A 25,246-nucleotide genomic window follows, 5' to 3' on the forward strand; every position below is an offset into this window, starting at 1 on the left:
TAAGCCATTTATTGTTTTATTGACAAAATTTGACACTTTCTCATTGACCTCTATACAAAAACTCCTTGCTTGGTGGGCTAAACAACAACAAAAAATGCCACCTGCTGGAGGGAGTCAGATTTTCCGGTAGTTGGATCTCCCTCTTCCTCTTTGTCATAATGCACCTGCACCATAGAGATAGATGGAAGACTAGTGCACAAAAGCCCGTTTTAGCATGGGAATCGCCATTGAGGACTTTCACAATTTTTAAGTAGTCAACTGGGTGGGACTTCAAATGGGTATCAAAAGACTTGAAAAAAGACATAAATTACCCAAAGTAATGTTTTCACCTATTTTTTTATTCTCTACACCTGATGTATTTCTTGATATATATAAAAACAATATTAAACATAACAGGAACAAAATTAGAATCATTTCATAAATTGTTCACTGTATTTGTGAGCTGTGTGAACACTAATATTAATATTCGTTCTGAAAGACATCATAATAGCTATACAAAAGAAAACTAAAATTGCAGCTTGATTCTTAGGCACAGTAAGGCTCAGTCATGATATTGCCCAGCAGAAACCCTCCATTTTCAACTTATTTATACAGATGTCCTTGTTTCCAATGAGCAAGATAATGCTAGTGATCGTAGTGTATTTCCCTCAAACTACTGCTCTTTCTTCTGCTAAAATATTGCTTCTGTAAAAATGTAAATGGGACACACACACACAGTTTGGGGATTTAAAATGCCATCAAGTCCCTGGAATGGACTTTGTGATTTGGTCTTGACTGTATCTTTTCTGAAGAAAAATGGTATACAGTAGTCGGTGAAGTCTACAATGCTTAAAGAGGACTAAACACCAAAGTAGTAGTACAAGGATGTGATTGCCAGATATCTAGCCATTGTAGCTGGCAGTAAATGCAAAAGGTCTACAAAAGAACTAGAGACTTATTGCTAAAGTACACATGCCAAGCTAGCTAGACAAGATAGACTACATGCACTCTACAATGACCATCAGGATTACAATAACAGTCGGTTTTCGGATTGTTTCTGAGATTGTCTTCCCTAAGGTGCCATTAGCTAAGTAGTGACTCCATTCAGTCAAGTACCATTTAGAAATATTACCCTTCAAATGGCAATACTCTGACTGAGCTACATTGGCCTACATACAATAGCATATATGAGCTGAACAATAAGGCTAAAACCAAACACATTGCAGGTACCCTGGCCCACATTGCAGGTGCCCCGGCCCACATTGCAGGTGCCCTGGCCCACTTAGTGCAATATTATCCAAGCATATGCAGTTACGTGTTAATGTATTATTAATACATCTATACTAGCGGTGACAATGGTTGGCTTGCCCTCATGCTGCTCTTTGACCATGGTCAAAAGTACTGCTCTCTATGGGAATAGGGGATGTCTTCTCTAGATGCCTGCCCACAAGTGTTGAATAGCTCACAATTATATTTTGGCGTGTGTGCCGTGCTTGTGTAAAACGTTGGCCTCTTTCTTTTCTTTGGACAGGGGCAGTGGGTCTCTGATTGTCTAACTAACATATGATGCACAATTACAGAGCAGTTCCAATCCCATTCCTTGCCATAGTATTTCCATTTCAAACTATTATGAACCACAAAGTAAGTACTTGTGCAGCAGAGGAGGCTGGAGGGAGGAGCTATAGGAGGATGGGCTCATTGTAATGTCTGGAATGGAATAAATGGAACGATATCAAACACGTTTGACTCTGTTACATTCATTCCATTCCAGCCATTAAAATGAGCATGTCCTCCTACAGATCCTCCAACCAGCCTCCTCTGTAGTGCATCACAAAAGCAATGGACATCATATCAAAAACAAAGGCTTAGTGTTATCCTGAAAGTTCCAAATTAGCCTGCTCCAAACATATATATTCCCTTTTACAGTTTCCTCTGTTGTTTTCAAGAGACAACCCAATCACTTGGGTCAGCACTTACAAATTAACAACATAGTTATTAAGTTCCCTGTTAAGTCATATATTACACAATGGCTTTGAGGTTCATTCGATCCCTTTTAAAAAGAAATCATTCCTACTTTTACACAGCGGCTTCGGAACAATGAAAACGGATGGACCAGCACCAAATAGACAGTGAAACAGTAAAACTTTGTGTGCCCTACCAACCCACTCCCTATATGATGTGGTGTGTGTGTTATCTGATAGCGTTAGACATACTCAGTGGTGAGCCTGAAGCATAGAGCTGTGGCCACTGGTGTGAAAAACATGCCTCTGTAATTGGTCATCATTCCATACGGCTACCTTTTCTTGTCCACAAATTAAAAAGAAACAGAATAAATAAATGCAATTTTAAAAATGACAAGTGAGATTCCCTTGGCTGCTTTCGGGTAAAATAAATGGTGTATTTAAAAGCTGCTGGGCAACGATTGTTCTTTCATTTGATTGATCTTCCACCAGTTTACCAGTCATTAAAACAAAACACAGCTTCATTAAAGTCAGACTCACCGAAATGAGTCTGATATTGTGATGAGCGAGATGCAAGACTTTGTTCTCACACAGTCACACACTGTATATGCGCATGTGCACGGGTTCGCTTCACGCTGTTCACACCACGGTAGCGGGACCAATAAAGCGGAGAAGTTTCGCCTCGCGCTTCAACGCCCTTAGCTGTTGTGGAAATTGACCCACTATGTTTACTTTCTGCATCTACGTCATAGCGCTGAGTCTACCTTTAAATACAAAAGACCCAAATTGACTCAATATATACAAAATTAAGCATGTCTCTTTCCCCCTCTCTCTCTCACCCACACATATATTCTGTCATTCCAGATGTAGACATCACGTAGACATCTTCACCAGCATCCACCCATGTACAGTTGTTTAAATATGCAAAATAACAAAGCATAGAAAATAAATTCAGTGTATTTTACAATCATGTGTGACATCTGCTCCCATCCAGACAACATTCAAACATAACCAGCAGACAACCACACCATCTTTTAAAGACAGGCACGTACATCTTATATTCATTCTTTTTCAAATAAAAACGGCATAAACATATTTTCTTTTACCACAAAAACAAAACTAAAATACATCAAACTTGCATAGCTCTGAAGCGTACAAAAGGAAAAAACGAAAACTAACTTTGGGGAGAGGAGCAGGGAGAGGGACAAGCGGCTTACATGTATAGTGATGCGGTAGCATTAAAATATGTTACATATTGAGGAGTGACTGAGAGTCTGTGGGTGTATGTACATATATGGGGGACATGAGAAGCCTTGGTGCGGCTTTGACCCATCCACAGAGACAGATAGTGTTCTGAGATGAGACAGCGAGGCCCCTGGGGAGGGCCCTTGTCTTTAGGGTAAGGAAGGTGGGGGTTGAGGGGTTAGAGGGTTGTTAATTACAGTGAGACCCCCAGGGTGAGAGAGCGGGGGAGAGGTTGGTCAGAGAGTAATCCAGGGAGAGGTGGCTTGGTGCGACGGGGGGGGGCAAGGGGAGCCTCTTCTCAGTGCGAGCCCTGGGAATTCCTCACGTTGTTGATCTCCAGCTCCAGCTGCTTGATGCGGACGTCCCTCTGGTTGAGCATCTCCCGCAGACGCCGGATCTCCTCCTGCTGCTTGTGGAACTTCAGACGCAGCTGCACACCCAACACACACGCACATGCACGGAACACACATTGAGAAAGAATGTGGGTGAGTGCAAGACTAGGGCCAGGATATTTTCTGACCCTATATAGTCACCTACAAAACTCCTACCCATGATGGGATAGGATACAGTCAGTACAGCCTCCATACACTAAACCTTCCCCAACCCACGGTAGAATGGTATACAGCCAAGCTGGGTAACTCACATCGAAACCGCCCCATACCTCGTTCTCGGTTTTGGGAGGCGAGCAGAGCGTGGGGTCCTGTCCGTTGCTGACAGACGTCTTACTCCTGCACTCCTTGTTGCCAAGCTGGTCCTGGATGTACGCCAGCTGCAGTTGGCCTGGTCGGCTCTGGGACCTCCGAGTGCCCAGGGAGTTGCCTAGCCCCTTACTGCCCAGGCCGGAGCTCAGCTCCGGGTAGGAGTCCGGTACTCGACTCCCAGGCTTCAGGGACTGGAGCACCGGGCCTAGTGGAGGTGGAAGGTGAGAGAGCAAACATGATGTTAATGTAATGATTACCTTCTTACTGTCTCACATATGGTTGGTTGATGATAACACAATGCTATCGTTGTCGAGATTTCTTTGAAGGTCAACATATATATATATTCTTTACATCATTTGAATTACGAACACAATTTATAACCAAATCAAGGTTCAAAGACATGATAGAGGACGATGGAATATAAACTTTGCAGGATCTTCTTTGCACAGGACATTGCAGGGTAGATATATATTGTACGAATGGTGCATAATGGGCAACTTCCTGGCCCTACACATGACAAATGAGAATGTCACATCTCGTAGAGAAGCAAATAGGATGCAGCTGAGGCGTCTAGACAGACATGGGTTCAAAAACTATTTGAAATACATCAACTGGGCTAAATTTTGTTTGCCAGGGGCAATAGAACCAATAGAATAGTATCAGAACTGCAAACCCCGCCCATCTGGTACTCCAGGCAGGCTAAGGCAAAATGCTCCACATTTTTGAAAGATATTAAATAATATTTGAACCCGGGTCTGCATCTACCGTAGGTAAACAGATTTCATGGTCAGCTAAAGGGACATCTTGATCCTCCTTTGACCTTTCCACTGTAGGGGGCAGCAAATGGAATCCATGTTATCTCAAACGGAGAACTAATATCCAGCATTAGGCCCTATTAGGACCTTAGATTGAGAGACAGCATTGTGACCTTGCTGTACATGAAAGAGCCTGCATGTCTGATGGCTGACCCCTTACACTGATAATCCGTATTCTGATCATATTGAAATACACTATACACTTTGATACATAATGTATAAATATCCCTTGAATATACGTATACTACTGATAATGTACAAATCCCTTTTGAATACAGTTCTTCGTTTCCTCAGTATTGCCAGCAACTTGTGCTTTTGTATTGCAGTTTCCTCATTGCATAATTCAAGTTCTCAAACTACGGAGAAACAGCATACGATAACCCTGCCCATCCCCACGACCACCCTCTTTCTGTGGTGGTGACCTCTGACCTTTGTTAATGCCGCTAAGCCACTCCTCGGCCGACATGGCGGCCGCGCTCGCCGCCGTCATGGGGTAGATGTCATCCTGGTACGACTCCGACTACAGGGGATGTAAATACACACACGTACACACAGTTGATGCCGAGTTTGTCATGTTTTCAGTACATTGCACTAACGCATTTGGATCAGTAGATTGTGACTACATTGTGTTCTAGTGCTCAGTAGATTGTGTTCTAGTGCTCAGTATATTGTGACTACATTGTGTTCTAGTGCTCAGGAGATTGTGACTATATTGTGTTCTAGTGCTCAGTAGATTGTGACTACATTGTGTTCTAGTGCTCAGTAGATTGACACTACATTGTGTTCTAGTGCTCAGTAGATTGTGACTACATTGTGTTCTAGTGCTCAGTAGATTGTGACTACATTGTGTTCTGGTGCTCAGTAGATTGTGACTACATTGTGTTCTAGTGCTCAGTAGATTGTGACTACATTGTGTTCTAGTGCTCAGTAGATTGTGACTACATTGTGTTCTAGTGCTCAGTAGATTGTGACCACATTGTGTTCTAGTGCTCAGTAGATTGACTGCATTCTGTTCTAGTGCTCAGTAGACTGTGACTATATTGTGTTCTAGTGCCCAGTAGATTGTGACTACATTGTGTTCTAGTGCTCAGTAGATTGTGACTACATTGTGTTCTAGTGCTCAGTAGATTGTGACTACATTGTGTTCTAGTGCTCAGTAGATTGTGACTACATTGTGTTCTAGTGCTCAGTAGATTGTGACTACATTGTGTTCTAGTGCTCAGTAGATTGTGACTACATTGTGTTCTAGTGCTCAGTAGATTGTGACTATATCGTGTTCTAGTGCTCAGTAGACTGTGACTATATTGTGTTCTAGTGCTCAGTAGATGTGACTGCATTCTGTTCTAGTGCTCAGTAGACTGTGACTATATTGTGTTCTAGTGCTCAGTAGATTGTGACTACATTGTGTTCTAGTGCTCAGTAGACTGTGACTATATTGTGTTCTAGTGCTCAGTAGATTGTGACTGACATTCGTGTTCTAGTGCTCAGTAGATTGTGACTACATTGTGTTCTAGTGCTCAGTAGACTGTGACTATATTGTGTTCTAGTGCTCAGTAGATTGTGACTACATTGTGTTCTAGTGCTCAGTAGATTGTGACTACATTGTGTTCTAGTGCTCAGTAGATCTGTGACTATATTGTGTTCTAGTGCTCAGTAGATTGTGACTATATTGTGTTCTAGTGCTCAGTTGATTGTGACCCTAGGTGTTCTGGTCGTCTGTGTTGGTGTGTCAGGGGTTCTTACCCTACGAGGTACAATCATGGAGAGGGGTTCGATGAGGGCCTTGATCGTCACCAGTTTGTAGAACCTGAACACCTCACAGGAGCTCACGTCCAGACCTCTCTTTGGCATGATACCTGAGGGTGGAGGGGCACACACACACACACAGGAAGTTAGTAGCACTGCCTGTTTCTGACACCTTGACCAAACCGGCCCCATGTGTGCGCTTGTTGATTTTGTCTCTCCCCACCAGACGTGTTCATGACACGCAGGTTAAAATACCAAAACCAATATTCATTTGGGGACCGGTCGAAACACACATGAAACATTCATGGACATTTAGCTAGCTTGCTTTTGCTAACTAGTTTTTCCTGTGAGATAAACATTTGGATTATTATTTTACCTGAAATGCATATGGTCCTTTTTTTAGCTGGATCTTTGTAGAATGTGGACCCATCTCTACTCCAACAATTAATTCACAAATAAAATGGGAAACCTAGTTTGTTTTCTTTGATTAGCCCCTCCTCGTTCATCTTTCAATCCCCACGTGGGTTAGTATGCTCGTGAAAACCAATGAGTAGATGGGAGAGGCGGGACTTGTAGTGCGTCAAGCGTCTCAAAGAGAACCATGTAGAGCCTGGCTACGCAGACGCTCGTTGATGCCGCGAGCAGTTTGGAACTAATGATTGAAAAACATCAATGTGTACGTTTATTTAGCAACCCTCACGCACACAACGTGGCCGGTCTAGTCAGCATCAGACAAACACTCCCATCTCAATCACGCTTTTATTGTTTGATACTGTCCATGCCCGTTGAGTTTGTTGATTCTAAGTCTTGACAACAAGGGACTGCAACTTGACTTTGCGTCCTATTGAAGCACTTCAACGGTGAGTAAGTTGTTCAACTCCAGAGACAGGATAAGAGCATTCTCTAAATGAATCAAATGTAAAATGTAACTAGTGCCTCTGTTCCACCACTATGACCCCTAGTGCTTCTGTTGTTACTGCTGATGGTAGTATTATTCATGTCGTAAGTCATTGTCATCATAACACATGACTGAAAGCCTTGTAATCACCTTTTTGGCTAGTCAAATCAACTGGGTTATTTGCACATCTGGTTTGGTTGCAGGTGCACACAGTGTGTGTGTGTGTGTGTGTGTGTGTGTGTGTGTGTGCTTACCCATTCCTTTCTGAGGAGTGTGCGAGCGGTACTCTGTGAGGAAGTGCAAGTAGGGCTTCTCTGAGCTGATCTCATAGTACCGGATATTACCATCCCCCTGAGAGAGACAGAGAGAGATGGAGAGAGACATAGAGAGAAAGAGATGGGGAGAGAGAGGGAGGGAGGTAGAGAAAGACAGAGGGATGGAGAGAGAGACAGAGAAAGAGATGGGGAGAGAGAGAGGGAGGGAGGTAGAGAGAGACAGAGCGATGGAGAGAGACATAGAGAGAAAGAGATGCGGAGAGAGAGAGGGAGATGGAGAGAGAGGGAGGGAGGTAGAGAGAGAAAGAGATGGGGAGAGAGAGAAAGAGATGGGGAGAAAGACGGAGAGGGATGGAGAGAGAGACATAGAGAGAAAGAGATGGGGAGAGAGAGAGGGAGATGGAGAGAGAGAGAGGGAGATGGAGAGAGAGAGAGGGAGGGAGGTAGAGAGAGACAGAGAGAAAGAGATGCAGAGAGAGAGAGAAAGAGATGCGGAGAGAGAGAGAGAGAGAGGGAGGTAGAGAGAGAGAGACAGAAAGACAGAGAGAGATGGAGAAAGAGAGAGCGAGACACATCAGTCAAACATGTAAATGTGTGTGCTCTTGTTCTTCAAGAGTCAGCCATTTAAAACATAGTAGAATTCATCATACAGAAGACCTTGATGGGAATGTGTTGTGTCTCGACCAGCCATGTACCAGAGACCCACCTTCCCTGCTATGTAGAGCATGTGTGTGTCTGGGTCGTAGAAAGGAAAGAGCACCCCAGACGAACCATCAAGGTCCTCCTGTAACAAAGGCACATCTAGGTCCTCCTGTAGACAGACAGACATGATTACTTAATCAACTAAACTGCTGGCTTGCTTCTGAAGCTAAGCAAGGTTGGTCCTGGTCAGTCCCTGGATGGGAGACCAGATGCTGCTGGAAGTGGTGTTGGAGGGCCAGTAGGAGGCACTCTTTCCTCTGGTCTAAAAAATATCCCAATGCCCCAGGGCAGTGATTGGGGACATTGCCCTGTGTAGGGTGCCATCTTTCGGATGGGACGTTAAATGGGTGTCCTGACTCTGTGGTCACTAAAGATCCCATGGCACTTATCTTAAGAGTAGGGGTGTTAACCCTGGTGTCCTGGCTAAATTCCCAATCTGGCCCTCATACAATCATAGTCACCTAATCATCCCCTGCTTCCAATTGGCTCATTCATCCCCCCTCCTCTCCCCTGTAACTATTCCCCAGGTCGTTGATGTAAATGAGAATGTGTTCAGTCAACTGACCTGGTAAAATAACAGATAAATAAAAAAACTCAAGGCAAGAACACCTTATTACTTCAATAAGAATGGAGGTTTCATTGAAGTGGAGGCAACATGAACATGTCTCCCAGCACAGAATGAAAAAGATTGACTGTTTAAAACCCCCTAATCTGTGTTGCAGTCATAATCTCCCCGCCCACTCAGAACCACACCAACATACATTGGTTGTTTTCAAATAGAATACTGGTTGTTGTGCAACAAACACATGCAGGGAGGAATCAGATGATAAATGACATAACCAAAACAGATACTATTTGGGGATTTTGCATGAAAGCATCCTGCAGGATTTCTAATGTGAGATACACCCATTTGGCACCAGAGGGAGCCGTTGTTTGATCCCAATAAAATGAAGTCACCACTAATTGACACTGATCTAAGGTCAGTTTTGAATTTGCCCCCCTGAATTGGGGAAGTAAGCTGTTCCTAGCCCGCTTTCTCAGGGTCAGCCTCTACCAAAGTAAGATGAAGTTGCTCCTACACACTGCTCTAAGGTCAGTTTTACATATCCTTACTGGTTGATATCAGCGACTGTGCGTGAGACAGCTACTCCTAACAGTGTGGTTATGTACCTGGCCATCTGTCAACATGTAAACTGACCCTAGATCTGTGCCTAAGGGCAGCCTCTATCAGTAGTGTGGTTGTGTACCTACCTGGTCCCAGAGAGCCATCTGTCAACATGTAAACTGACCCTAGATCTGTGCCTAAGGGCAGCCTCTATCAGTAGTGTGGTTGTGTACCTACCTGGTCCCAGAGGGCCATCTGTCAACATGTAAACTGACCCTAGATCTGTGCCTAAGGGCAGCCTCTATCAGTAGTGTGGTTGTGTACCTGGTCCCAGAGAGCCATCTGTCAACATGTAAACTGACCCTAGATCTGTGCCTAAGGGCAGCCTCTATCAGTAGTGTGGTTGTGTACCTGGTCCCAGAGAGCCATCTGTCTGTGGTTCCAGCGGGAGCTGCCGGTGGACAGCAGCATCTTGAGGTTCCCCAGGAACAGCACCTTGCTGGCTTTGTGGTTCTTACAGTTGGCCTCCTGAAAAAAAACAGCAGGAAACAAACAAATCAAAAAACTAAAAAGGTCTATGAGAAGAGGTTTATTTCTAAATGTTTTATTGAGTCTATATTTAACCAGATTGGTCAGAGATGAAATGATAATTTGAAGCAATGCCCTGGTCAGGAAGACCAGGGCATATGGTTTAAGTGTGGTTGAAGCATATGGTTGAAGGGCATTCAACCATATGCTATAACAGTGCAAAAGTGTTGTTACACAGGTCACATTTCCTCATTGTAAATAAGAATGGATAGATAACCCTACAGAGTTGTTTTAACTAATGTATTCACATTTCATCACAGTATGCTCCTGGGGTTTCAGTAGTTTCAGAAGTAAACAGTCTATTGGCGTCTGTATAAATATTTTAAACGTCAGCACATCGTGTCTGCACAAATAGGTCTTTGCAATATCACTGTGTCACTATCTGCACATTGCCACGTCAGCTGGTTTGAGGGGCAGAGGGAAGAGTGAGAACAGAGAGAACATGAGTCATGGGGTGGCTGGGTGGGGAGGTGTCAGTTTTGTCTGTGTGGTGCTGGAGGGGCGTGGAGGGGCATAGGACAAGGAGAGAAGGAGAATCCTAAGCACCGTGTTGATATAAATAGTAATTCAATCACTGTTACCGAGGACAATGGCATTATGACAAAAAAATTGAATACTTGCATACAACTACAGACAAACACACAAACCCAGCAGCCCCACCCGTACAGACCTGTAGCAGGTTCCCAGTGCGTGGCTCTAGAACTCTGATCTTCTTGTCCTTGCAGGACGTGGCCAGCCTGCTGCCATCTGTATTGAAGGACATGGAGAGCACCACGTCAGTGTGGTGGCTGATGGTCCGCACCGGGTTCTTTATCACCGCCTCAGGGCTGTCCAGGTTCCAGATCATCACCTGGGGAAGGACACACACACACGTTATGAAATCAGATACTGAAAGTACAAACAGATTGACAAAGGATTTTCAATTCTGTAACTCGACAGGTGAGCAGGGTGTGTGTGTGAGGTCCCGGGTGGCGCAGCGGTCTAAGGCACTGCATCTCAGTGCTTGAGGCGTCACTACAGACCCTGGTTCAATTCCAGGTTGTATCACAACCGGCCGTGATTGGGAGTCCCATAGGGCGGCGCACAATTGGACCGGGGTAGGCCGCCATTGTAAATAAGAATTTGTTCTTAACTGACTTGCCTAGTTAAATAAAGGTAAAATGTGTGTGTTTTAATTTGTTTCCACCTAGGGCTGTGGCAGTCATGAAATTTTGTCAGCCGGTGATTGTGAAGCAAATAACTGCCGGTGTCACGGTAATTGACCGTTAATTAAGATAAATACATTTAGCATCTCCTGTCTTTCACACATAGCCTACAAGCCACTGATAGAGACCTTTGGAACATCTACATTTTAAAAGTCTAATAAATACATGTAATATAGCCAACACCATCACAATAGATCTATTATTTATTTTAGACAGATCTAAAGAAATATGATAGGCCCTGATCTGGCTATGCCATATAGATGTGGGCTACACTAGTTCATTTAGCAGACAAGATTTGCTTCGAATACGGTGGCATTATTTTAAAGTATGAAGAATACAATTGAACATAGCTGAATAAAACAAAAAGGATATTTTCTCCAAGCGATTTGAGGGAGTGCGCACATGCGGCTATTCTGTGATGAGCGGTTAACAAAGAAACAGGTACTCCTACATGCTTAATTTAGAGTTATTTATGTCATATGTGATACATATGTTTAGATTTTCAAAACATTCTAAGGCTGCATGATGTGACTAACGATGATTTGAAAAAAGTCACATGAAAGGCATGAGCTCTGCTTTGTTTTTTTGCGCAGGCTGTACATACTTCATCAGTCTCTCATTCACAATTTGACAAGCACTCGATAATGCCTCGAATTTCCTGGCTGCATCCCGTTTGTGTGGCTGTAATGCCCCCTAAAAAAATCCATGCCTTTTACTCCCAGTGGCCTTTGTGCACTTGGGCTGTGTCACAGTATCCAACGAAGGTGGCGCCCCTCCTCGGTCGGGCGGCGCTCGGCGTCGCCGGCCTATTAGCTGCCACCGATCTATGTTTCTGTGTCTTTTGGTTTTGTCTGTCTATCCCGCACCTGTTTCGTGTCTGTCATTAGTGGGGGGTTATTTAGTGTGTATTTTCAGTTTGGGTTCTCGTGCGGGATTGTTTATTGTCCACTCAGGACAGTTGTGTGTGTGGCCTGTTTCGCTGGCCTGTGTCAGCTTTATTGCCGGGCTGCGCCCCGTGCGCTTTTTTCTCGTGTTTATTTTGGGAATGTGTTTTCCCTGGCGGACTTTATTGAGCGCCCTGTGCCTTTCGGCTATTGTGTTTTTTCCCGTTGCATTAAAACACTGTTGCTCCGGCCCTCTGTCTCCTGCGCCTGATTCCGCATCTCCACTGGTCCTAGAATTCAGGCTGAATATAATAACATGGCTCTCCGTCACGTGATTGGGTCTTTCTCACAGGCTACAAGTGAAGACTGATACATCGTGGATGCAACTGCGCGCGCCCTTATCCAATTCCGAGGTGCATATTGAAGATATTGGAAGATCTGTCCAAATTTACTTTTTGTCAGCCAACACGATGAGTAGGCCTAAAGAACAGCAAAAGCACTAGCCTATGTCAATCTACTATCTCCCATAGTACACAAGTTGACCTATTCTACTCAGTGCGAGAAATAAATATTCCAAACATAGTCTGGGACAGTTGTGGGATGCGATAGATCCCAAATTAATACAACCACTAGTATAAAAAAAAAAAACGGAACTATTAAACTATTTCTTCACATTATAAGCACAGCAACGCACACATGGCAGTAGGCTGTAAGCGCAAATGCTCCATGAGCAGGAAAACACCATTCTCAAAAGTGACCACAAATGCAATTATGCACGTAATGCTTTTATTATAAAGGTGCATTTTTATGGTGAAAAGTGGATTAATGAGCTTCATTTTAAGAAGTTATTTGGCCACTTCAGTTGACACAAACCTTATCAAAACATATAGGTCTAGGGGCTAGGCTACATGAGGTGTGATACAAACCTTATCAAAACATATAGATCTATGGGCTACATGAGGTGTGCGACTAGGATTTCAAAAAGTTGCAAAAAAAAGCATGTGCTGTTTCTTGCCTTACGCTGGGCATCATTAACAAGTGATAGGCTAATATTGTCACCCATCACACTATTGATTTAATCGTGTCTTTACCTGTACCGGGAAAAAAATATGTAATCTATGCACTTAAATAGCGAATGGAGGACGCTTTTCCCGTTGTTCATTTTCATGCCAGCCAGGTAGGCTATACTCCTGTTGTAAAGAGAAGCAATGTGCTTAATATCAGGAAAGTTGAGAAATAAATATAGTAGGCCTAGCCTACATCAGAGCTTGGAGAAGCCTAATTACCATGACTAAAAAGGTCACATGGAATTTGACAGCCGTCATGACTCGTGATCGCCGGTGTGGCGGTAAAACGGTCACCGTAACAGCCCTATTTCCACCACATTTTACTTGCATTCTTATACTGTAAATTCCTACATGGGCATCTAATATTCAAGTACTGAGGAGCTCAACAGATTTCCAAGGAATCCTTAAAGGTCAACAAGGAGCAATGTTCAAGTGTGGCAGATAGACAGTGATCGATTTGGGCTCCGGTCCAAGGCACTGCATCTCAGTTCTAGAGGTGTCACTACAGACCCTGGTTCGATTCCAGGCTGTATCATAACCAGGCGTGATAGGGAGTCCCATAGGGCGGCGCACAATTGGCCAAGCGTCGTTGGCCGTCATTGTAAATAAGAATTTGTTCTTAACTGACTTGCCTAGTTAAATAAAGGTTAAATAAAATACAAATCGTGATGCTTACTGTTGCACTTTGCCAAGCAGATTAAGCTGCAGTAGAATGTGGTGACCCGTTTGGCTGCATTTCAACATTGATAGATTATTCCTGCCAACGCTATTTCCTGGTTAGCTCTCACTATTCTGTATATGTGCGATATATTACATTGAGTGTGTCTGAGTATCTGTATGCAAGTGTGTGGGAGCAGGAGTAGCTGTGAGGGTATATGGGTCTGAGTGTGTGTGTGTGTGTGTGACTTTTTCACATTTTGTTGAGCTACAATGATTCAAATGGATTTGTCATTTTTTGTCAACGATCTACACATAATACTTGAATGTCAAAGTGGAAGAAAAATGTTAACATTTTATTTTATTAAATGGAAAATAAAACACTAATATATTTTGATTAGATAAGTATTTAACGCCCTGAATCACCTTTGGCAGCTATTACAGCTGTGAGCCTTTCTGGGTAAGTCTCTAAGAGCTTACTGTACAATATCTCCCTATTATTCTTTTAAATTCTTCAAGCTCTGTCAAGTTGGTTGTTAATCATTGCTAGACAGATATTTTCAAGTCTTGCCATAGATTTTCAAGCCAATTGAAGTCAAAACTGTAACTAGACCACTCAAGAACATTCAATGCTGTCTTAGTAAACTCCAGTGTATAGTTGGCCTTGCGTTTAGGTTATTGTCCTGCTGAAAGGTGTATTTGTCTCTCAGTGGCAGTTGGAAAGCTGACTTCCTCTTGAACTTTTCCTGTGCTTAGCTCTATCCCTTTTCTTTTTATCAAAACAAATTCCCTTGCCGATGACAAGCATCCCCACAACATGCAGCCACCACTATGCTTGAAAGTATGAAGAGTGGTACTCAGTAATGTGTTGCGTTGGATTTTCTCCAAACATAATGCTTTGAATTCAGGACAAAAAGTTAATTTCTTTGCCACATATTTTGCGATATTACTTTAGTGCCTTATTGCAAACAGGATGCATGTTTTGGAATATTTTTATTCTGTACAGGCTTCCTTCTTTTCACTCTGTCATTTAGGTTAGTATTGTGTAGTAACTACAATGTTGTTGATCCATCCTCAGTTCTCTCCTATCACAGACATTAAACTGGTTAAAATCTCTGAGCGGTTTCCTTCCTCTCCGTCAACTGAGTTAGGAAGGACGCCTGTATCTTTGTAGTGACTGGGTGTATTGATACACCATCCAAAGTACCAATCTACCAATAGGTGCCCTTTTTTGCGAAGGCATTGAAAAACCTTCCTGGTTTTTGAATACTTATTGAGTCAAGACATTTCAGCTTTTCATTTTTAATTCATTTGTAAAAATGTCTAAAAACATAATTCCACTTTGACATTATGGGGTATTGTGTGTAGATAACTGACACAAAATCTCCATTGAATACATTTTAAATTCAGGCTGTAACACAACAAAATGTGACAAAATGTGAAAAAAGTCAAGGGGTGTGAATACTTTCTGAAGGCACATGAGCTTGTGTATCAGAGGGTTAGTGTGTGTGTGTTACCTGGTAGTCATAGCCAGTGCTGAATAGCACATTGTTGGCAGTAGGGTGCCACTCGATGAGGCCCACCCTGCGGCTGTGACCCTGCAACTCCTTCCACGGCACCGTCAGGTTCTTCAGCACACCATGGGGAGGGATGTCCCACACCTTCACCTGTTAGAGCAACACACACACACACACGCGCGCAGACATACAGACAGACACACACAGGCACACCCACGTGCAGGCACACAAATACACATGCACACACAAGGACACACATAAAAAGTTACATACACACACATCAAAGCTAAACATTGACTAGAGCCAACTCACATAGCCAAACTGAAAGGTGAGGAAGTTGGACTGACCAGAGGCTAATTCATAACACACAAATAAGAGTTGTAACTCTCAAACATGTTACAGGTGGTAGTACAGGTCAGGACTTCAGACAGCTATTACCTAGGCCCTCCAGTTATCTTTGACTGTTTAATAGATGTTGCTCTAACCCCAGTTGGCTACTTAGTCAGTGGTATGAAATGAATGGAAAGGTGATTTTATGGGTGTGTGTGTGTGTACACTACTGACCGTGGAGTCCTCTGAGCAGGATGCTATGCAGAAGTCGTTGAAGGGGTTCCATTTGATGTCCAGTACGTTACCTCTGTGGCCTGACACTTTGGGGTGAAGGGGGTCCACCTTCCCTGTCTGAAAAACACAGACAGACAGACAGAGGGGGACAATAGAACATTACATCAGGTAGAAATGTGTAGGCTGGATACAGACTATACATAAAAAGATAAGGACTAATATTGAAGGTAAACAGGGGAAATCGCAAGATAAAATGTATATTCATTACTCGAAGAAACCGATCAACAAATATCCAGTATTCAAAGTCAGGGAGAGAATCTGTCCAGGTAAACATGATGTAATCGGCAGACCAGCCAAGAAAGAACCAAGTCTGACTCCTCTTTACAAGTCAGGACAGGCAGCCTACCTCAGCATACTGAATGACAACCTCACTACAGAGCTAACCAGCAAGTCTCTGCAAGGCGGCATAGCAAACCCTTCACCTGCCTGAAGACAATTGAGCAATAGGCAATGACAGTAAGGAATAGTTCACAAATAATTAACTTCAATACCCTAGCTGGCTAACATGATGGTAAAGGTGGTACATAAAGAAGTTATTTAAGAAAGAGTGTAAAAACAGTTTTAAAAGCCAACCTTATTGATATGTTTTATTCTTTAGGTGTCTGTCAACTCAGGAACTTCCTGAATAGATCTAGACATAATGTATCAAGATCAGCAACTTATGACAGAGGTGAGCATGTTGAGCAATGCTGGGGCGTGTTCACTATTCACCATTGTTTTTAACACAACATGTCTCTATTACACAATCCTTTTGGTATCAATCTGATTTGCATCAGACAATTCAAGAAGTTTAAGAATGCAGTAATCCAGGCCTGTCTTAGTCAGACTTACAGTAACTCAGTCTTATTCAGGCTCCCCGTACTAATGAGTCTGAAAAGAACCACTCACAGGAGTGTTGTGACAGGTGACTGACAACACACATACACACACACTGCATGACATCATTGGTGTACAGGAGGAGCATGGTGTGTGTGTGTGTGTGTGTGTGTGTGTGTGTGTGTGTGTGTGTGTGTGTGTGTGTGTGTGTGTGTGTGTGTGTGTAGGTAAGGTGTGTTTGGGATAGGGGGGTGAGCCCTGAAACTACATTAATGACTCAGTCTAAGAACATGCTATCAGAGAGAGAGATAGGTCATAGATGTATTAGATTATAGGGACCGAACGGTGTGTGTGTGTCGAGGTGGGGGGGGGGACAACTCCTTGCGACGGGTGGAGGGGGACATAGGTGAGTTATGTCATTCCTGAGTCCCCATGTAACTCCTGTCGGAGCCAAGAAGAGGATTATGATAAATTCAGAGAGAGACCCCTTCAAGAAGAAAGCGGAAAAAAAGAAGGGAAAAGACAGGAAAAAAGGAAGAGGGAAATGAGGGAGCGGTGGATCGAGAGCCTTTCTGATGAATCACTGCAAGGTCCTTGATAAATGAAAGCCTGTAAATTCAGCTGATGTTCAGGTGAAGAGGTCTGGAGGTGCTATAGCCGTACAGGGAGTTGAAAGAGAAAGCCAAGTTCAGTGGAGAGATCAACGCAATGCCTCCACTGATAAGAGGCTATACATAATAAGGACATCTTTATATACATCATTTACGAGTCAGATTGATTATTGATATCTAGACAGCAAAGGGAAGGAGGGAGAAAGAGTTTGTGGAGGGGTAACAAAATAAAGATGACAGGCGTTTTAGGAGGGAAAGTTATGGGTTAGACGGTTTAACTTTCCCTGCATTTTCTTTCCGTCTTTTTTTTGCTGGTCTTTGGCTGGGGCGCTGTTTGAAGTGAATCCCCCCAAAACATCAGCCTTAGCAACAGACTACAGAGGGCTTGGAGGGATACCTCAAAATGAAAAGTCAAAGCTAAAACCAGAAGTTTTAGGTAATATAACGCAGCAGGGCATCTCATACAATATGTCCAGAATCTATCAAATGTAAAGGCCCTCAAATACTCACTAATTCACCAACAATGACATCACCATGTAGCTAGACGTTAGGATCATACATTCTGATCCCAGACCTGTGGTTATGAAAAACTTCTACCTCGACAAGAGAGAGAGTGATTTCACATCTATTTCTCAAAAAAAATGCAAAGGTGGGCGGAGACTCACGTGATGGACAGAGAGGACCAGGAAGGCTCCACCCCCGGCGCACTCTGTGATGACGGCAATGAAACGCGGGTTGACGGCGCAGAAGTGGTTGTCGTGGACGCTCCGCGTGATGGGCACGCCATCGTAGCAGTTCTCCTTGGTGGCGGCCTTACCGAACACGTGGCGGAACTTGGAGCTGCGATACTGAGGACGCCATGTCATCTAGGATGGAGAGAGCGAGAGAGCGAGAGAAAATGTACAATCCTGTTTTTTTGGATTAACATCATACATTACTACACAAACACATTAGGCAGAGCGGGAGACAAGGCAGAGGAGGGGAGAAGTAGGGAGAGAGAGATGGAGGAGGGGAGAAGGAGGGAGAGGGAGGAGAGGAGGAGAGAGGAAGAAGGGTCAATGAAGGAGAATTGCCTGTTCATTAAAGTTAATTTAATGGTGCCTTTAACAAAGTTGTTGACTGTTGGCCACGCGTACAACAAAACACAGATACAGAACTAGATATATGCCTTAAAGAGACAGCACTTCAGCCCAATCTTACCAGAGTGTGAGAGATCCATCTATGTCAACCAGACATAAAAAAAACATCCGAAAAGCAGGCCACCACATAACAGTTATTACAATCAAAATGGCAAGCTGCCCACTTCAATTGACATTCTGCACAGTGACAGGATAGATGGACCTATTGTAAAGCTGCACCCTAACACTGTCAACCACCACGGGGGATTGGAACCGTTTAGTAAAGTGAAGATAATCACTATTAGACCTCCCCCCAAACCGTAAGCCTCATGTTAGTCCATCCGCCTCTCTTCAGCCTGCACTTCAGGATCCTATCCATTAGGGAAAACGTTTTTCAACGGGAAGCTAAAAAGAGTGTTTCTTGTTGGACCAGGAAGTCCCTCCCTGTTTCAGTCTGTTTCAGTGCCTGTTAAAGCCAACCCAGCACTCCAGCTAGTGGATAAGTCATCTGTGTGAATGCTAGGCTAAGTGCCTGTGTGGAAGAACTTCTGGGACCCAGCCTGGCTAGCCAACATGTCTGTCTGTCTGCATGTCTATTACTGCTGCATGGTCATTATTTATGAATTAGAGGAGAGGCTGGTGGACCTGAGGTTACAGTACAGTAACAGTACAGGACCAAAACAGTGAGCAGGATGAAGTTGCCCCTATAGATGCTGATCTTAGGTCAGTGTTTCCCTCAAATGGTCAAGGTTAGGGTATAATGAGAGTAAACCAAAAGGTAGGTCGCTGGTTCGAAACATGAGCTGACGAGGTGAGAAATCTGCCAGCGTGCCCGTGAGCAAGGCACTTAACCCTAATTGCTCTGGATAAGAGCATCTGCTAAATTACTAAAATGTAAATAGGAGTAGAATGTAGTGGCTTCTCAAACACTGATCTAAGGTCAGTTTATCATTTTTCCCCCCAATGGTTAAAGTTAAAGGGTTTCGTGAGGGTTAACTGATCCTAGATCTGTGCCTAAAGGCAACCGCTATCTGGAGCCCAAAGGATATGGGCTGTTGTGTCACCTGGAAATGACCTATGGCTTAATGACATCATCCCTCTCTGTGTTTGGATGGAAGTGAGTTTTTTCTGGCGATGCAGATGGTGTCAGTAAAAATATATAAGGCAACGAGGAAAACAGAGTGACATCATTGTGGGGGGGAAAGAGGTAAAAATAACACACTGGGAGCCAGGCAGGCCAGTGGTTGGTTGGTGCGGGTGTGGCTTTAGTGGTGGTGGTTGGTTGGCCTCAACAGAAGCAGAGAACGGGAGAGAGAGAGAGGGGGAGAGAGAGAGAGAGAGAGAGAGGGGGGAAAGAGAGAGAGAGAGAGGTAAAGAGAGAGGGGGGAAAGAGAGAGGGAAAGGAGAGAGAAGTAGGAACAGAAAGAGAGAGGAGACTCCAAGAGATAGAGAAAAAGAAAGAGAGAAACAGGGAATAAGATTTCCCATCCTTCAGCTCGTCTCAGTCTCTGTTTACGCGTGGCCCTATCGTCTTCTACCCCGGGGGTGAGCGTTTAGAGCGCCGTGCGGTCACGCCCGAAAGTTCTCTACCTGACGAGAGCTTCGTTAACCTTTTCAGGTGAGTGAATGAACCCAACCAGCCGTGGGACACAGATGGCTCTCACTGATAATGCCATATCCCTGCAGCTGCACTGCCAACAGCTAGCTGCCTAGATGAACTACACTAGTGGAAATAATGCATTGAGACTGCTGACAAATGTTTTTACCTCAAATGAACAAAAGCCAACACACAATCCCAAACAGTGAAATATCTCAATGCATGTCAAGACAGAAAGCAGGAATGTGTCTACCAGGTCCTATGTGTAGGCGTTCATATTTACACCAACACAACGGTCCTATCAGACTGGGCCTATCTTCTCTCAGCTCTTGCTCTGGGCAACATCTGTGTCCTCAAAAGAAAGAGAAAGCAACAGCCAACAGCCATATCCCATCCCTGTCAGTAGCAGTCAGAGACAGCAGCTCTCTACTACCCCTCAGTAGGAGACTGTTGGGTGTAGCTGATAGTGTCAGCCTACTGCCTGTCAGTAGCAGTCAGAGACAGCAGCTCTCTACTACCCCTCAGTAGGAGCCTGTTGGGTGTAGCTGATAGTGTCAGCCTAATGCCTGTCAGTAGCAGTCAGAGAAAGCAGCTCTCTGCTACCCCTCAGTAGGAGACTGTTGGGTGTAGCTGATAGTGTCAGCCTACTGCCTGTCAGTAGCAGTCAGAGACAGCAGCTCTCTACTACCCCTCAGTAGGAGACTGTTGGGTGTAGCTGATAGTGTCAGCCTACTGCCTGTCAGTAGCAGTCAGAGACAGCAGCTCTCTACTACCCCTCAGTAGGAGACTGTTGGGTGTAGCTGATAGTGTCAGCCTACTGCCTGTCAGTAGCAGTCAGAGACAGCAGCTCTCTACTACCCCTCAGTAGGAGACTGTTGGGTGTAGCTGATAGTGTCAGCCTACTGCCTGTCAGTAGCAGTCAGAGACAGCAGCACTCTACTACCCCTCAGTAGGAGCCTGTTGGGTGTAGCTGATAGTGTCAGCCTACTGCCTGTCAGTAGCAGTCAGAGACAGCAGCTCTCTACTACCCCTCAGTAGGAGCCTGTTGGGTGTAGCTGATAGTGTCAGCCTACTGCCTGTCAGTTTTGAGCCAATGAGAACAGGCTTGATGGGCCCTGTTGGAATGGATGATGGCACGTTGATCATTGGTTGGCTCTGGGTGGTGTTCATAAGTGCACGCAACGGAAGAAAACAGAGTAAAACAGGGAGCTGGACTTATCCAATAAAATCACTCATTTTTGTTTTTCGTTGCACGTTTCACTACAGTATTCCCTTATGAACACGACCCAGCTCCAACAAGGCTCTCTCCATTGGTTCAGCTGTAGAGAGCCGAGTTGACATCGTTCTGCTCCAAGGCTCTCTATTTGAATGTGTGTCTTTCCTCGCTTCGAGTCATTAACCCAAATACATAGAACCTGATCATTATCTCTCAACCCTCTGCTTCTCTCCAAACCCACCTGCCTCTGTTCTTCTACAGAGGGAACACAATGACCTGAAGAACTTCACAATGAGGGGCTTGAAAATGGCAATCTCAAAAGCTGCGTTTGAAATGGCAGCCTATTTGATTTATTTAACCAGGAAAAGCCCATTGAGATCCAGAGTCTCTTTTCGAGGGAGACCTGGCCAAGATGGCAGCAACAATCAATACTAGAGGTCGACCGATTATGATTTTTCAACGCCGATTCCGATACCGATTATTGGAGGGCCCAGAAACCCGCCGATACCGATTAAATTTATTTGTAATAATGACAATTACAACAATACTGAATGAACACTTATTTTAACTTAATATAATCAATAAAATCTTTATATCAATAAAATCAATTTAGCCTCAAATAAATAATGAAACGTTAAATTTGGTTTAAATAATGCAAAAACAAAGTGTTGGAGAAGAGCGTAAAAGTGCAATATGTGCCATGTAAAAAAGCTAACGTTTAAGTTCCTTGCTCAGAACGTGAGAACATATGAAAGCTGGTGGTTCCTTTTAACATGAGTCTTCAATATTCCCAGGTAAGAAGTTTTAGGTTGTAGTTATTATAGGACTATTTCTCTCTATACGATTTGTATTTCATGTACCTTTGACTATTGGATGTTCTTATAGGCACTTTAGTATTGCCAGTGTAACAGTATAGCTTCCGTCCCTCTCCTCGCTCCTACCTGGGCTTGAACCAGGAACACATCAACAACAGCCACCCTCGAAGCAGCGTTACCCATGCAGAGCAAGGGGAACAACTACTCCAAGTCTCAGAGCGAGTGATGTTTGAAACGCTATTACCCCGCTAACTAGTTAGCCATTACACCAGCCTAATCTTGGGAGTTGATAGGCTTGAAGTCATAAACAGCGCAATGCTTGAAGCACAGCGAAGAGCTGCTTGCAAAACGCACGAAAGTGCTGTTTGAATGAATGCTTACGAGCCTGCTGGTGCCTACCACCGCTCAGTCAGACTGCTCTATCAAATCATAGACTTAATTATAAAATAATAAACACACAGAAATACGAGCTATGGTCATTAATACGCCAGGACAGCGGAGTCAATCACCACCTTCCGGAGACACCTGAAACCCCACCTCTTCAAGGAATACCTGGGATAGGATAAGGTAATCCTTCTAACCCCCCCCCCTTAAAAGATTTAGATGCACTATTGTAAAGTGGTTGTTCCACTGGATATTATAGGTGAATGCACCAATTTGTAAGTCGCTCTGGATAAGAGCGTCTGCTAAATGACTAAAATGTAATGTAAATGTAATATGGTCGAATCCGGAAACTATCATCTCGAAAACAAAACGTTTTTCCTTTCAGTGAAATACGGAACCGTTCCATATTTTATCTAACGGGTGGCATCCCTAAGTCTAAATATTCCTGTTACATTGCACAACCTTCAATGTTATGTCATAATTACGTAAAATTCAGGAAAATTAGTTCGCAACGAGCCAGGCGGCCCAAACTGTTGCATATACCCTGACTCTGCGTGCAATGAACGCAAGAGAAGTGACACAATTTCACCTAGTTAATATTGCCTGCTAACCTGGATTTCTTTTAGCTAAATATGCAGGTTTAAAAATATATACTTCTGTGTATTGATTTTAAGAAAGGCATTGATGTTTATGGTTAGATACAGTCGTGCAACGATTGTGCTTTTTTCGCAAATGCGCTTTTGCTAAATCATCCCCCGTTTGGCGAAGTCGGCTGTCTTTGTTAGGAAGAAATAGTCTTCACAGTTCGCAACGAGCCAGGCGGCCCAAACTGCTGCATATACCTTGACTCTGTTGCAAGAGAAGTGACACATGTTCCCTAGTTAAAAGAAATTCATGTTAGCAGGCAATGTTAACTAAATATGCAGGTTTAAAAATATATACTTGTGTATTGATTTTAAGAAAGGCATTGATGTTTATGGTTGGAGCAACGTGTACCTAAGCGATTATATGCAACGCAGAACAGGCTAGATAAACTAGTAATATCATCAACCATGTGTTGTTAACTAGTGATTATGATCGATTGATTGTTTTTTATAAGATAAGTTTAATGCTAGCTAGCAACTTACCTTGGCTTCTTACTGCATTCGCGTAACAGGCAGGCTCCTCGTGGAGTGCAATGTAAAGCAGGTGGTTAGAGCATTGGACTAGTTAACCGTAAGGTTGCAAGATTGAATCCCCGAGCTGACAAGGTAAAAATCTGTCGTTCTGCCCCTGAACAAGGCAGTTAACCCACCGTTCTTAGGCCGTCATTGAAAAAAAAGAATGTGTTCTTAACTGAGTTGCCTAGTTAAATAAAGGTGGGGGGAAAAAAAGAATCGGCCAAATCGGCGTCCAAAAATACCGATTTCCGATTGTTATGACAACTTGAAATCGGCCCTAATTAATCGGCCATTCCGATTAATCGGTCGACCTCTAATCAATACATTACAGAATTAAAACATACAACAATACAATTCAACAACATGATCCAGCCTAAAAAAAAACATTTAAACTCCTCTGTAACAGAGTCTACCATCAAAATGTGTAATTAATTCAGTGGCACTAACATATCTAGATGAAGCATGGGTTGTAGACTATTCCATGCCTCTGGTGCACAAGATGAGAAGGCAGTCTTGCCTAATAAGAGTGCATTACTATATACAGTATATAGGCCCTGGACAAAAGTAGTGCACTATAAAGGGAATAGAGTGCCATTTCAGACACAGACAAAGTGTGACAAGCCTCCAAGAGGAGAAAAAAACCCAACCCTTTTCCCAGAAATCCAGCCTGTAGTCATAGACTTCAAATACAGAGTTAAGTAGTGAGAGAAAGTGACAGTTCCATTTTGTGCTTTAACAGCAGGTAGGTACACAGCTTGGCTGCATTGTGGGGGGCGTCTGAACAAGGAAATGATGACGAGTACAGATTATTCTATTTTTAACCATCTTGCTGATCAAAAGTCTTCCACTGCTCCAAAAATGTCAAATATTGTAAAGGCTGGATATCTCTTGCTGTATAATGGAGAGCAAGGTACATAAGATATAGAGCTAGCTCTATCAGTTGGACTGTAGAACATCTATTTTTGTCAATGGAGGTCTATAACCAATGACTCACAACTTCATATGGTAAAAGGGTGCTGTAAAAACCACTGTGAAACGCATCACAAAGACAAATGTAGAAGACGAATCTCAAGTTGCATTTTTCACGTCTTTCATATTTCAGTGGCATTCAACCATCTGTTCTTTAATCCTGTGAGAGCTAGGTGCGTTACCGTCTCACCCTAGTCACCTTGGTGTGTTCAGGACTCTCCACATCCCCATGAGCCCTGGTCAAAAGTAGTGCACTATATAGGGAATGGGGTGATATTTGGGACGCATCTCAAAGTTCAGAGCCAGGAGGAGGGCAAAGTTCACATGCATTGACACTAATCCGTACGCTTATAAGAAATCCTGCTATGCCCTCAGACAAACCATCAAACAGGCAAAGTGTCAATACAGGACTAAGATTGAATCGTACTACACTGGTTCTGATGCTCATCGGATGTGCAAGGGCTTGCAAACTATTACGGACTACAAAGGGAAACACAGCCACGAGCTATCCAGTGACACGAGCCTACCAGATGAGCTAAATGTCTTTTATGCTCGCTTCAAGGCAAGCAAAACTGAAGCATGCATGAGAGC

At 43.6% G+C, this 25,246-nt stretch overlaps 1 protein-coding gene across 5 annotated transcripts in view; it reads right to left on the reverse strand.

The window, feature by feature from the left end:
* LOC106610278 (coronin-2A) overlaps positions 1 to 25,246 on the reverse strand; it is a 57,606-nt gene continuing 32,360 nt past the window's right edge. For 3 of the 5 annotated variants that reach the window (XM_045716517.2, XM_045716518.2, XM_045716515.2), the window contains exons 2-12: positions 18,062 to 18,262; positions 15,910 to 16,026; positions 15,346 to 15,495; positions 10,686 to 10,865; positions 9,839 to 9,955; positions 8,327 to 8,431; positions 7,600 to 7,696; positions 6,445 to 6,557; positions 5,131 to 5,221; positions 3,829 to 4,091; positions 1 to 3,615 (exon numbers count right to left, since the gene is read on the reverse strand). In XM_045716517.2, coding sequence (XP_045572473.1) covers positions 3,484 to 3,615; positions 3,829 to 4,091; positions 5,131 to 5,221; positions 6,445 to 6,557; positions 7,600 to 7,696; positions 8,327 to 8,431; positions 9,839 to 9,955; positions 10,686 to 10,865; positions 15,346 to 15,495; positions 15,910 to 16,026; positions 18,062 to 18,262 — 1,566 coding nt within the window. In that variant the 3' untranslated portion in view covers positions 1 to 3,483. Of the gene's footprint in view, positions 3,616 to 3,828; positions 4,092 to 5,130; positions 5,222 to 6,444; positions 6,558 to 7,599; positions 7,697 to 8,326; positions 8,432 to 9,838; positions 9,956 to 10,685; positions 10,866 to 15,345; positions 15,496 to 15,909; positions 16,027 to 16,177; positions 16,347 to 18,061; positions 18,263 to 25,246 lie in introns of those variants that run through there. The other 2 variants (XM_045716516.2, XM_045716519.2) reach the window with 2 other exon arrangements.

The sequence above is a fragment of the Salmo salar genome, chromosome 04, assembly GCF_965601325.2.
Source record: "Salmo salar chromosome 04, fSalSal1, whole genome shotgun sequence".
Taxonomy (NCBI): Eukaryota; Metazoa; Chordata; class Actinopteri; order Salmoniformes; family Salmonidae; genus Salmo; species Salmo salar.